Raw genomic sequence first — 13,779 nt, forward strand, 5'->3', positions numbered from 1 at the left:
TGTTGTCCCTACAATCAGTGAAGACATGCAAGACAAGAACCCTCGAAGTGGACGTATATTACTAAATGGATGGTAGGATACAAGTCCAATGTGTCTATAATTATGTGTGGTGAAATTAAAATGGAACCGCCAGGGCACGTATGTAGAACGCCAAGCCTCTATAGGTATAAACAAAAAGAAATAGGGTTCCGCCCATTTTCTACCGATTGGATCGGACAGTCGAGGAACGATGCACCAGAGAGTCCGCATTGGGAGCAGGCTGGGTCTGCCAGTCGTGGGTTTCCATACCCGAAGACAGACCAGCATCGTTCCTTGCTTGAGATAAGGTACGCGATTGCGCTGGGGCGAAAGACCCACCACCACTGAGGTTGGATGCACGGCGGCGCATGCGGCGCTCTCCCTCTTCGGCTTCGTGTCGATTGAGGGCGTCGGAGGGGAGAAGGACGGCGCGATCAAGCGCGTAAGGTAGGCCACGGTGGCGGCCACGGAGTTGCATGGCAATGATTACCAACTTGGAGACCACATTGAACTGTCCCGAGAAGGAGGTGTTGACATCTGTGTATCCGAACGAAAGACCCACAGTGCCGTATGCTGAGACAACTTCGAACAAAACAGTGAACAGCTGGAAGGAGTTGTCGTTCACATTCTGCAATTTGGATCCTTCCGCAATGGCAATGATAAACAGACCTAAAAAGACGTACCACAAATCGAAACTCAGTTGGCGTCGCAAGTGAGCTCCGATATAGGTGGGAGCATTTGAGTCTTCATCGTCATCCTCGTCTGCGGCATCGTAAATTCCCAAACTCTTCTCTTCGTAGACGTTGGTTCGACGCATAGAGATAGCGATGGGGAATACTGAGATATACATCATGATCAGATAAGAAACTTGGATGGCGGGGTGAAGCTCTGAAAGACTGATGATTCCAAAACCAGCTGTTCGCGTCGCGGCAGCTTGAAAGAAGCCATCCACAACTCGAATTCCGGGTGGCAGCGCAGTGACGGCAGAGTCGTTGAGCTACACAGCCATGGTCAGTGAAAATTGCATAGAAGAGATATATAAAGTTGACAAACTCACATCCAGGATGACAAAGAAGATCAAATCAATGCCATTCAATAAGACGAGAATCGCAAACAGCCACCAAGTGGCATTGCGAGGGAACAATAGAGTGAAGCATCGACGGGGGTGATCCAGAAGAAACTTTAACTCTTCCCATAGCGCAGTGCCCTGGCGGGTGAATTTCGAAAGAACCCAGATCATCAAACGAAGCATGCACGGGAAGGCGGTATTGCCAATAATAATTAAAAACGCTAGCATCAGCAAAGGGAAAACGGCCCTTTGGAAGGAGTACATCGAGTCAGGTGTCAAGGTGAAACCCAAATCGTTGAAGGCGGAGGCAGCGGTAAAGATTCCCCACCACGGCCGCCCAACCCCATCAGCCCGGACAACATCACCCCATCTGTTCTCGGTCATGATCCAGCCGATCATACTGACCATGCCGATGAGATGAAAACCGACGTAGTAAGTGATGAGAACGACGGCCAGCGTCTTAAGCGCACGGTATTCGATACCGCCCAACTCATCACGCTGTTCCTCCGTCAAGTCAACGAAATTGGAGTTACGAGCCACTGTCGCATTCCAACTGAGGTATGGCTGAGTATTCAGGTCGCGCTCTTGCGTCAGAGATCGGAACAGCCCCCTGAAGGTGTTCCTCGTGTTAGAAGGGGCAAGAGTGGTAGTCTCGTTCCCATCTTTAGTCTCCCGGAAAGTAGGTCGAGTATCCAGACGAGGGAACGTATTTCCGCGTGGACGAGTTCGTGAAATGTCTGGCTCGTTGATGGTGATATGTGGTCCTTCAAGTGGACCGAGCTGATCAAGCTCCTCGGGGTGTGCACCGGGGCTCTGTTGTTCGTCTTGGTCATCGTGGTCACTGGAGTGGTGAGCCTGCTCACCATCCTGGTCCACGTCTTCTTCCAAGGCCTCCGGCGCACCACCACGGTCATATTCCCGTGGACTTGGAATCCGCAAAGCTCCTTTATCCTTCCGCTGCTTTTCCAAGAAGGCAATGTGATGTTCGGGGTTCAAATGGGTTGGCACCTTCAAGCTACCGAGGCCAAAACGAGGTTCGTTGCTCGTGTCTGTTCCCCCGGAGCTGGAGTCCACACTGCTATCCCGAGCTTCTGGTGTGTTGATGCCCGAATTGATGTTCTTGCTTGCCGGATCCGTCAATCGACCATCCCGGGCGTCCCCTGAATCGTCCCGGATCACCACAATGGGTCGACCGCTGACTCCAAGCTCCGCGCGGTTTATATTGATATCCCCGCTGTCCCCATCATCGGTCACGGTTTCCATGCGGGATCGAGTCCGTCGCATCGCACGAGCGTCACGGACCACATGTTGGAAGCGCTTCTCGAACCAGTATAGCCGAATAAATACCAGGGCGCTGTGGATGAAGATCGGGGTGCACAGACATGTAATCAGGTATAGGACTATTTGTTGATATAGCCAGAGACTATTCAGATCGACCGTGTTTAACCCGCTCTGTGTGGCGGCGCCGGCGGATTGGAAAAGCGCATCAATGTAGTCGATGTTGCCACCGGGATAAAGGATGATGGAGCCGATGATCGCCCAGGATATGATATAGGCATAGTGGAGGAAGATGAAATTAAGGTGCAGTTCGTTTAAAAACGGGACCTTTTCCTTGTAGGACGTCACCCGACGAAGAAAGGTCGAGAACATATTGAACGGACTACGGCCAGAAGACCGTTGCCGAGCGGAGACCACTGGCACTGGCCGCGGAGGGGAAGATGTCGAGATGGGTTGCTCTCGAAAGGAGGGGAATTTTTCAAACCTATTGCATTATTAGTTTGTTACATCTCGACTTTTGTTTTTTTTTTTTTTCGCGCGGCATACATGTGGTCCCGTCGATCGCTACCGAGCGGAGAGTTTTGACTCGTGCAGGAAGAGACCACGGGGGACACCGCTCTTAGCCGCGTGGCATTGAGCCACAATTGTTCGTAGAGGAGATCGAGGGCATAACGGAGGGAAGACAAGAAGAAAGGAAATGGAGACAAAAGGTCGAAAATCTCAGTCAGAAAAAAGGAAAAACGTGGTAATAGCTGCGATAGGAAAATCACGCATGCGGGAAGATTACATTACGGTATGGTATTGTCAACTGCCACAGAAAACGTGGTCTGTCGATCCCTTTTGGTCCGTTTCATTGGGTTTTGTGGCGAAGCAAAGTGTATTCCTGGTTTAAGTTTTGATGTAAATTCGCTTGAAAGTGTGATATTGAGGTAATATCTACATTTATACCTACCTAGGTAGGTAGGTATGTACATATGTACATATATCTATGTAATGGAATAGAACGGATGATAATAATACATAAACAGCTTCGGTGGATTCCAGTCGATAAGGTTTTTGCTGGAAAGGATTCAAATCGGGTTTCACGACTCGGCCTTGCTGCATGTACGGAGTACTCCGTACGATCTAGGCACATCCCTGAGTTGCATATGCACCTAGACACTCTAGGGTTGGCATGTGAAAATGAGGTACTCTATCTTCGCATCTTATACATCCCAAAACCTGAAACTCGCTATCTTAAAAATTAAAATTATTAAAATTATATAATTATATAGCTGCCTAACACTATTAAAGGGATGTTCCAGATCGGCCCACTTTTCATTCCGGCTATGTCGTGGCCCGTTCCTAGCAGAATTACCCTATGCTGTTAGGGCTGCCGAAATATCACTCTGTGATGCTCCCTATTGGCCCATTGTATCCTCGTGCATTCTCCATCTTCGATAGGACAGCCGCCCTATACTTGGCAGCGGAAGGGTATTGCGTTGTATCCAATTATTTATCGACGTGTCTCACGCCTTTTTACTTGCATTCTTACCAAAACCTGTTGACAGGAGATTCAAGAAATCTAAGAGATCCACGAAATGCGAGGGGTCCCAAATATATCTAGGTAATGGGAGAAATTAGGCGGCACCGGCCGGCCCGGCATTCTTTACTTGAAGGGATGATCTTTTCTAGATACTGAAGCATGTCCAGAGTATCTCTAGGCCATTCCTTACTCCATAGTGGAATATGGCACAATTAGCTGCCAAGATAACAGCATAACATTCTCTTTCATAAGGATCGGAACTTCTAATCTCCTAGGGCCAGCATTCTTGCCATGGCTATTCCAGAATTGTGCGAAGATCTCGCGGATCAGCAGAATGCCAGATCTAGTCGGATTTCAAATTCAACTGCACTCGAAACAAACTTATTTGTTTTGTGATTTTCGACTATTGAAAGGTGTTTACTTTCTACAGAGTACGCTGTGTGGTATTTACAGTGTCTCTTGGGTAGACCTACCTACATACCTGGGTGGTACGACGGACACTTCTCTCTTCACTCTAAATATGTACGTATACATCTTCTTTACCCACCAATGTTATCTCGCTTGACAGAGCTTATTTCACCTACATAAATATGAGAAAGCCTAGTGTTGTTTTGTCTAGGGTAAACGTTCAACAAATCAAAAGTGCTCTGATTTCCAAGCCTGGGAACTATTCTCTTCAACGCCCTTGGACTGATAGTAATGATAGTAATGTCGTATGAGCGGCTAAAAGATGCAGGCGGCGCAAGGGAGCCAGCCTCCACTAGTCTCTGACGCCCCACAGAAATTAGTGTCGCAAACAAGCTTTGAGGTGAAGATAGGCTTTGAGCTGGTCAACCCGATATAATTCCGATATAGATAGCGTGATGCTAAGGCACTATGTTTCATGACCTATCGAACTCGCGTTAAAGATGTGTATAGAAAAATCTCTTGCACAGAATATGCTTTTTTACCGCCTTCGTATACACCTAAAAAAGAAATTTAAAAGAACATTTAAAAAGACCACTAGAAAGACATGACAAGGTCGTATAAGCGGCCGACTATTCTTGTAAGAAAGCAAACGGAAGACCTATTTATGTCAGACCCCGTAAACCTCTCGGGATCACTGACGGCTTATTCCCCCACGGCCCATTTCCCCACGGCATTGGGGGTTTGGCCCGCGGCCCGTGGAAGCAGCCCAGCACTATCCCGGGGGCCGCCAATCAGGTGAGGCGACATCATTAGGTACCTGTATACTAGGTAGTATGCCGTATGATACCTGAATCTGGACGGAGTTAAGGTGAGCCCCTGACTATAAATTATGGGGTTAATCCTTAGCCCTGGCAGGCATTTCAATCACTCTTTCTTCTGTACAATTTACCGAATATATTTACACCATGTCCGCAAGGTATATAGCATGATAAGTGTACTTAATGATCCTTGAACATTGCACTTACCTTCTTGTTCTAGCGCCCCCAAGGATCAGTTTGCTGCGCTAGTTGTCAAGGGTGGCAAGTTGAATGAAGCCGACATCGAGGCTGTTTATAACAAGCTTCCAGCTCTTCCTATCGATTTCCTCCGTGAAGAATGGAAGGGTGGAAGCTTCGACACCGGTCACCCTGGCCACACCCAGCTCTTGTCTATGAACTGGCTTGGAAAGACCTTCCACTCCACCGAAAGTGTGGATCCTATTGTTGTATCAAAGGATGGAAAGCGTGTATGCGATGAGAACTGGGGCCATGCTGTCGTAAGTAACCTAATGTCGTTCTGACATGGAGTGAGTTCTCACACAGTGCAGCTCCGTGAGGTTCGTTTCCGCGAACTTGTATCAACCGCTATGATATATGATAAACATCCTATCATTGACCACTTTCGCTATGTCAACGACAACCTCATTGCTGGCGCCATGGACACTAGCAGCTTTGGCGACGCCGGAACCTACTACTTCTACCTATACAAATAGGCTGCCCGAACTAAGGATTGGCCACATAATCTTCAGGGGCTCACCTTGCCCCCATTTATAGAAAATATATTCCGCAACAGGGTTTGTAGAAACCACTGCGACAATATTTCATGTGAAGAATTCAATGAACTTGAGGGTTAGAAAGCCTGACTATTTCCACCTATCGGGGTTAGCTCCTTCTGGGAGGAATGAATGCACAGCATCATTCTCTTTATGATATAGTCGTAGATATAGACAAATAGCAGGACATTCCACCCTAGCCCTAAGTTCAATCCACCATATACTGCGACTTGTTTTGCGGTACCATAGGTAGAGCAACAATAGCGCTACAGGGGTCCCTTTTACGGAGCAAGTCTTCGAAAGGACCATGAATACTCCGCATGAATAGTTGAGTTTGACCTGTTCCGACTTCGATATCCGGGAGGTCTAGGATCTGGGATACTGCATGGGCAGCATGGAAATACGGATTAGTTTCCGCCGTAGATGAGTCTTTGAGGTCACACACGGCAGCCAACGCCCTTGGCATGCCATCTATACCTCTTTCAGGCAATGGTGCACGCATCTGAGCAAAGGTAGCTGCCATGACGCGGAAAAGGCTGTCTGGTCGTAGGGGGTTGACTGTATTCCACAACGACATTTTACCCTTGCTCATACGCACCCAATCTAAGTCGGAGGAGCCAGAAGACCTTAGAGGCCACGCTTGTTCCGGTGTGCACGAATCCGGGGACGAGAATATTAAGATAACCAGAGCAGCCGCAGTACCCCAGATTGGATCCTTATCTTTGTCTTCGATCGGTTCCCTGAGCCGTTTGTTCAAGAGGACTGTGCTTTGAGACCAGTGATAACACTCTTCTATAGTGCGACGACAGCCTAAGGAGCCATTGAGATGGCGGTCATATGTAAGCGCGACAGCTAGAGAGGCGTGCATTAAAAAAGGGCACTGTAAATATATTAGCCGAGACCAGAGACATGATGGATAATGCGGCTTCCATACTGTGATCAGACAGAATTGATATAATAAAACTTACAGTAAAGGCTAGTTTCAGGAGCTTGCGATTAACTTGTATCATATTGGGATCGTTTGGAGTAATGAGACTTCGTCCAAGATACCGGTTTATGAAATCTTGAGACCTTGCATTTAATTGATAGGATGCCGATGCGTCATATGTCCAGGTAGCATTTGTGAGAGGGGGCTGAAGCTCTACCTTTCCTCGAACCACCAATGGCCGCACCGCGTCAGCGGAGATGGGTTGAAGGTCGGGGATATGAGACATGAAGTTGCATAATACCCCGAACGAACTACATCTCTTGCATTGTGGTTTGCCTTCGTCACACTAGAAGGTCAAGGACATTCGGTCAGCCAAGCACTAGATGATTGAACGCCTAGGGCGACCCACCTTGAGTTTTCGAAGCTTGCAATTTCGGCAACCAAATCTCGATCTCCGCTGAGTCTTACCCTCCCGCACCTCTCCTTGACTATTCATGCCTTGCGCAGCTTGGGTATGAGGGATTATCTCGAGTTCGGAAGCAATTCAACGCAGGTGGAGGGGTCATGTTCCCCAAATGACACTAAGTAGGTACCCGATAAGCTAAGCCTCTTTCGGATATTCCACATCTCACGCTAGCTGTTCTTCGGATGCAGGAGTCTCTCATTGGCTGCTTCATCTATAATCAACACAACCTTGACCTTGTTGGACGGGTGCGTCACTAGAAGAATAATAAATCTGTAATAATAGCTTAACGTATAAGAAGAGGGGTATACCTCGATATTTCACGAAGAAGACTTGAAAATCAGACTCGGCCAGTATCAAATTCCACACCTCGAAAGCCTTTCATTACAAAGAGTCCAGAATGGCCACCCACCTTGCCGCCGTCTCTATCGCAAAAGGTGAGCCCTTCGAGGTTCAAACCCGCCATACGCCAAAACCAGGCCCGGACGAGCTCCTCATCGAAGTCAAATCCGTAGCCCTCAATCCAGCCGACGGCCATATGCGTGACCAAGGTCTTTTCATACCTACCTACCCCACAGTCATCGGCTTCGACCTCTCGGGGCTAGTACTCGAAGTCGGCGACAATGTTCCCGTCGGCGTCACCGATGAGGGTCTTGGGCCCTTTTTCCGACCGGGAATCACCCGCGTCGCCGCATATGCCGCCTCCTTCTGGAAGTCCTACGACCCTGACTACGGTGTCTTTCAGGAGCGGTGTCTCATTCCCTGGCAGCACGCCCTGCCTCTTCCAGATGAGGGTATTTCTTGGAACCAAGCGGCAACCTTGCCCGTTGCTGTTCAGGTGCCCCTTAGTGCGTGGGATGCTATGGGGATTCCACGGGTGGGAGAAGCTACTGCTTCTTCTTCTGTCTCCGTTGCCCCAGCTGGCGCCAGAACTCAGGAAAATAGGAAACAAAAGAGAGAGGCCCTATTAATCTGGGGCGCTTCTTCTAGCGTGGGCACAATGGGCGTGCAAAGCGCCCGGCTGCTGCGGGAAGATCGCGATTCATTTTTCGTTGCCGTGTACGCCACGGCTGGTGCGGCGAATCAAAAGTACGTAGGCTCCCTAGGCGCGGATCGCGTCTTCGATTACAATGAGCCACAGGTTGTGGATGCGATCATTTCCGCGGCCAAAGAAGATGGCTTAGTGATTCGGCACTGCTTTCTTGCCACGGGGCAACTGGCGCCGTGTCAGGCCGTGCTTAAGGCTTTCTTTGGTGACGATCAAGGCGGAGAGAACCATAGGGCGAAGATAGGATCGGCCCCGATTATTCCTCCAGATGCGGAAGAGGTAAATGGAGTGGAAACCATCTTTTTGATGCCGTCGATGGACGAAGGGGAGAGGTTGGCTCACTTCCGATATTGGATGGGGATGTGGCTTAGGGAGAACCTGGCCAACGGGGCTATTAGGCCGAGCCCGGAGCTGAGAATCGTGGGAAAGGGTTTGGGGGCTATCAATGCTGGGTTGGATGTACTACTCCAGGGGGTGAGTTGTACGAAGTTGGTTGTTGAGGTTGCCGAGTGAAAATTTCGAGGGGGTTGACATTAGGTGCTTGATCCAAAGGATTGGCACAGGTGTTTGCCATTGTACAAAATCTCTCATATCAAAAATATTCTTTTCTTAAGTTGTACTAGATATGTTGAATTCCTCGGATAGGCGATTTGGTCGGAGTCGGGTTGGGGTCATATGGTTGAAGTCATTGACCCCAATTTCTCCAACTTCATGTTGGGGTAACTGGTAGATAACCATTGATAGCAATTAATTCCTGGTGTTTCTTTCTTACCTTCTTCATATCCAGCTACTCGCACATTTACAATTGACATATCATGGCCTCTACGCATCGCATCGCCGTCATTCAATGGCAGATCAAGGTGGGTGCCCGTGCCCAAGCTTTGGACCATTGATGACGTGTAGTCCCATTCCAATCATTCTTACATTAATTTTAGGAGCTTGACATTGAATACAATCATAAGACAGCATGCGCCTACATCAGTGAGGCCGCTGCTCAAGGTGCTGAGCTAGCTGTTCTTCCAGAGTAAGAAGCGTATCCAACGACACTCGATAACTCTCAAAATGAATCAACACTTGCTAATTCAAGACAACCAGATACCACCTTAGTGGCATGGTCCCCACGGACCCCCTTTGGGCAATCCAAGCCGGCGAATCCGCCAAGTACCTAGCAAACTACCAAATCCTGGCCAAAGAACTGCAAATCTGCATCGTACCGGGTACAATCATCGAAAAACACACAGAGTCCGATCAACCAACCTTGTTCCATAACACAGCCTACTTTATCTCAAACGATGGCACTGTGCTTGGCTCTTACCGCAAAAAGAACATCTGGCACCCGGAACGACCCCACCTCACCTCCTCAGGCCCAGAGCCTCATGTGGCAATCGACACCCCGATCGGTCGCGTGGGAATGCTGATCTGCTGGGATCTGGCATTCCCCGAGGCATTCCGGGAACTGATCGCCGACGGCGCGCAGATTGTGATTGCGCCTACCTACTGTATGTTGGACTCTTCCACGCCTCGACCTGTGATATCTGATCTAACTGAAACTTCTACTAGGGACTCCCCACGATGCCTCCCCCGAAGCCCGTGCGTATAACCCGGATTCTGAAGCCCTGTTCCTCGAGTCGACGATTACATCCCGCTGCTTTGAGAATACCTGTGGTGTTGTCTTTGCCAATGCTGCCGGGCCGTCGGAGGATTTCTTAGGCCTGTCGCAGATTACACTCCCTCTTGTCGGGCCAATTGCTAAGATGGGAACCGAGGAGGGATTTATCGTTGCTGATGTGGATATGGGGATTGTTGAAACTGCGGAGAGGAATTACAAGGTGCGGCAGGACCTGAAGAAGGAGGATTGGCACTATGTTTATCGGCATACCAGTCGAAAGTAGACAATACCCTATTCTAATGGCTATTCCTTGCCTCTTACAAGCATCAAAACTATGTGGATTTGAGCCACACTATATCTTTTGATGAACCTTTCGCTGCTCAATCTCGTCTCTTGCTTTGTATCTGTTCCCCTCGCCCTGTTGGTCAGGAAATGAAAGGGGTAGAGAACGCATAATCAATAGTACCCCATAAACTCCACATAAAAAGATGTCTTGACAATGTCAACACCAAGGATACTAGATACGTACATGTACCTATGATACTGGTGAGACCTTGGGAGGCTAGCCGCATGATGGGCGGATGCGCTATTCCAGACACAGTCTAGCGTCAAAGCTTATCTCTAACCCTATGGCAGCTTTATAGATCTCGGAATACATTTACTTTAACATGATCTGTCCCTTAGTTCGAAGTTCACACAGCTTTGTTCTGGCGTAGTCTTATTCTGTTTGGCCGGTAGACATGATCATGTCTCCTGTATCTTAATCAGTAGCTTCAGCACTTTTTCAAATCTTAGGAGTCTCAATGGTTTATGTAGATGATACGAGGTCCTGGAGACACCATAACCAAGGGTCTGGGATATTAGATATAGCTACATAACAGCCATAGTACACGATTATAGTGATGGCTTCATTTCTGACTAACGATCACTTTTACTTTGGTTCATTCTGAGCGCTGCTTTACAAGCTACGGTTGTTCATTCTCCTACAAGGGTGTTCACTATATGATGGTTTCGCATGTAACTGAGAGCATACGCGTGATTTCCCTGTGTTATCTACGTAATATGCAGACAGCCCACTGGAGGGGGTATCACCTGACTTAACAATGAACAATAGGTCCCATTGCCTCCCATTGTTCCTTCCCAAACGGGAAGGAGGGCACCTTCCTCAATAGTAGATTTCCTACCTATATAAACCCTCCTCCCCCCACTTCTTCCTCTTTTTTCCCTTCCTTCTTCATCTCCCCATCTTTCTCACCTCTCATTTCATCAAACCCCCATCTTCCATCTGGGGTTTCATCACACCCAAGTACACTCCATCATCAGCTTGGGTCTCATCAATACCTTGTCCATCCCACCACACCTTCCATCAAGATTCATTGGAAGTGGACCCTGTCACCATATCTGACTGTGAGCAACACGTTGTGAGATGTCATGTCTGTCACGTCAACACCCCACACCCACGTGGTCCATCATGTCCACCCGGGTAAGTCTACCTACTATCTGTCACCACCCACCACCACCTGTCACCTGTCAACCGTGGACCACCCATCACCATCTGTCACCACCCTTCAGTCACTAACATGTACTTGCCTCATAGACCCCACACCATGTGGGCTTCACCACTCTGACTTTTCATCTTACGTCTCTGCTGTACACTGTGAGTATCATCTTTCATCCCCATCCCCCATCCACTTCAACAATCCACTGCCTCTTCAATATACTGTCACCTCCTTGCCCTTTCATCATTTGTTCCATCACCAATGATCATTCATCATGATCACATCATCTCTTTCATACCTTCAGCCCTTCGTGGTACAGAGCTGACTATATCAGACATGTGAAAAGATCACTCATCTGTTCCATCCTTTGGACATACTTTTTCCTCAGACCTCGCACCATACACAAGGATATGACAAAACTTCTTATTCCGCGTTCTGTGAGTTTCTAATTCTTTTTGTCTCCTTTCCCATCAACCTTCCTCCACCCTGACACCTCTGGCCTATCTAAGAGCTCGGGTGCTTCTATCATTGTTTGGTACTAACTGCAACAGATATGGAATGAAAACAACACCCTGCTTGACATAGTCTTTTCAATGGTATTTCTGTTTCTGCTTCTAGTCCAGCCCAATGAGCAGCAACCTGGGTTGCAGTCTGCAGCTATCCAGGTAAGAGCTCCAGCACCAGAACCCTCCCACCTCTCTGTTCCTTCTGCTCTGCGATGACGGGTGGAAGATCTTACCAACCGGTTCTGTGGCTGACGCAGGTTCACCTTGGTGTCTTCTGTCACAGGAATCCCATCTCTCTTCGGTTTCAGTCTGCCTACCTCGCAGCATCTTGCCTGCTACAACCACGACTTTCCGTGCATGGTCCCCACACTTTACATCAATGGTATTTAAATCGCATGATTCTGCTTCCAGTCCAGCACAGCGAACAACAACCCGGATTGCAGTTTACAGTTATCCAGGTAAGAACTCCAGCACCAGAATCCTCCCACCTCTCTGTTCCTTCTGCTCTGCGATGACGGGTGGAAGATCTTACCAACCGGTTCCGTGGCTGACGCAGGTTCACCTTGGTGTCTTCTGTCACAGGAATCCCATCTCTCCTCAGTTTCAATCTGCCTGCCTCACAGCCCCTTGCCTGCTACCACCACGGCTTTCTGTGCATGGCTGCCCTACTTTACATCAAATAGAAACACCTTCACATCTTTGAACAGCCACAGCATTCTTGAGAAGCCACCCCGCTCATGGATGTGACATATGAGCACGGTATATCCTTTCCACGCCAACTTCATTATTTGAGTTGCTAAAGGAAACATTCTTATCAGTCATCCACGCTAGCTTCTAAGAGTTTGGCTTCTGCTGTCATTTCTACAACAACCGAACTGGGATCCCCCCACACCTCCATCGGAAAATGCCTCCTAGCTGGCACCGCAACATCTCCAGCTCCAGGCCACGCCACCCGTTGGTCCCGCTATCATTGACAACATACCTCTGCGCACCAAACCACCTTTGCTTACGAATAATGAAACCATCCTCTGGCAACTGCCTGAAACTCAACCCAAAACAAAAACAAAAAAACATCAACACCACATCAACACCACGCAACAGCCCACAAAAAAAAGGAAATAAAATGAAGGAGAAGGAACAAACAAAAAAATGAAGGACGAGTCTGGATTGGATGGAGGAACGAGAAGGAAATCGGGAGAAGGAGAAGGAGGAAGGAGAAGGGATGGAGAATTGGTTGCTTTGGACGATGGCAAGAAAACGAGATTTGGTGAGATCACTCATAAACATTACCTCCGAGGCTTCAAAGCTGACTTCCAAAAGCACAGTTCCCTGATGACTCTCCACTGGAGTCTTTCGACCCCTTCCAATTACACCATGGACCAGCCAGCAGAGCTCATGACTCACCTTGAATCAAGAGGGATGCAATGACACGATGGTTTGTTCCTCAACTTGTGTTTCTCTTTTGCCAGAGCTAACAGTCCTAGTCACCACCATCAACCTACAAGATCCTTGAAAATTCGAACAACTTTCTGCTCAATTCGGTCTACTCTTTCGAAGAAATCCCGTATCTCACACGGTCATTGCATCCCGCCACCCAGTCCATTGCGGAAACCCGCCAACCTGCTGCAATGTTGCAGACCACCTTCTGCCGGCCCCTCACTACCTTACTCGACAGTAGCCAAGTGAGCCAGGAATACATCCTCTGACACCATGCTTCTTAGCACCAACAGGCGGTGTGCTGGGTTGTATGCTCAGGCAGTCCCTGTTTCTGGTACTTGGCACTGCGGAAGCATGAAGAACCATTATCCTCGACAGTCACCACGAGACCGCTAGGAAT

At 48.5% G+C, this 13,779-nt stretch overlaps 5 protein-coding genes across 5 annotated transcripts; 4 read left to right on the plus strand and 1 right to left on the minus strand.

Moving 5' to 3' along the window:
* Positions 1-199: 199 nt before the first annotated feature.
* Positions 200-7,313, minus strand: N7487_000092 (uncharacterized protein; the record flags this gene model as incomplete). The annotated part of the gene is made up of 5 exons (XM_056867841.1): positions 200-1,015; positions 1,076-2,849; positions 6,114-6,769; positions 6,858-7,163; positions 7,227-7,313. The coding sequence occupies 5 exons, from the start codon at positions 7,311-7,313 to the stop codon at positions 200-202; spliced, it is 3,639 nt and encodes a 1,212-aa protein (XP_056732625.1).
* A 367-nt stretch (positions 7,314-7,680) lies between these two features.
* Positions 7,681-8,841, plus strand: N7487_000093 (zinc-binding alcohol dehydrogenase family protein; the record flags this gene model as incomplete). Its single annotated transcript, XM_056867842.1, has 1 exon — positions 7,681-8,841. One exon carries the CDS (start codon positions 7,681-7,683, stop codon positions 8,839-8,841), a length of 1,161 nt encoding a protein of 386 aa, XP_056732626.1.
* A 302-nt stretch (positions 8,842-9,143) lies between these two features.
* On the plus strand, positions 9,144-10,220 carry N7487_000094 (carbon-nitrogen hydrolase family protein; the record flags this gene model as incomplete). The annotated part of the gene is made up of 4 exons (XM_056867843.1): positions 9,144-9,188; positions 9,264-9,352; positions 9,424-9,827; positions 9,889-10,220. The coding sequence occupies 4 exons, from the start codon at positions 9,144-9,146 to the stop codon at positions 10,218-10,220; spliced, it is 870 nt and encodes a 289-aa protein (XP_056732627.1).
* A 1,188-nt stretch (positions 10,221-11,408) lies between these two features.
* On the plus strand, positions 11,409-12,689 carry N7487_000095 (uncharacterized protein; the record flags this gene model as incomplete). Its single annotated transcript, XM_056867844.1, is given in 4 exon segments — positions 11,409-11,420; positions 12,060-12,101; positions 12,251-12,400; positions 12,414-12,689. 4 exon segments carry the CDS (start codon positions 11,409-11,411, stop codon positions 12,687-12,689), a joined length of 480 nt encoding a protein of 159 aa, XP_056732628.1.
* Positions 12,690-13,091: 402 nt separating this feature from the next.
* N7487_000096 (uncharacterized protein) lies at positions 13,092-13,370 on the plus strand (the record flags this gene model as incomplete). Its single annotated transcript, XM_056867845.1, has 1 exon — positions 13,092-13,370. The coding sequence occupies one exon, from the start codon at positions 13,092-13,094 to the stop codon at positions 13,368-13,370; it is 279 nt and encodes a 92-aa protein (XP_056732629.1).
* Between the last annotated feature and the right edge of the window lie 409 nt (positions 13,371-13,779).

Source organism: Penicillium crustosum (genome assembly GCF_028827405.1).
Source record: "Penicillium crustosum strain IBT 35664 chromosome Unknown utg000001l_segment0_segment0, whole genome shotgun sequence".
NCBI classification, from domain to species: Eukaryota; Fungi; Ascomycota; class Eurotiomycetes; order Eurotiales; family Aspergillaceae; genus Penicillium; species Penicillium crustosum.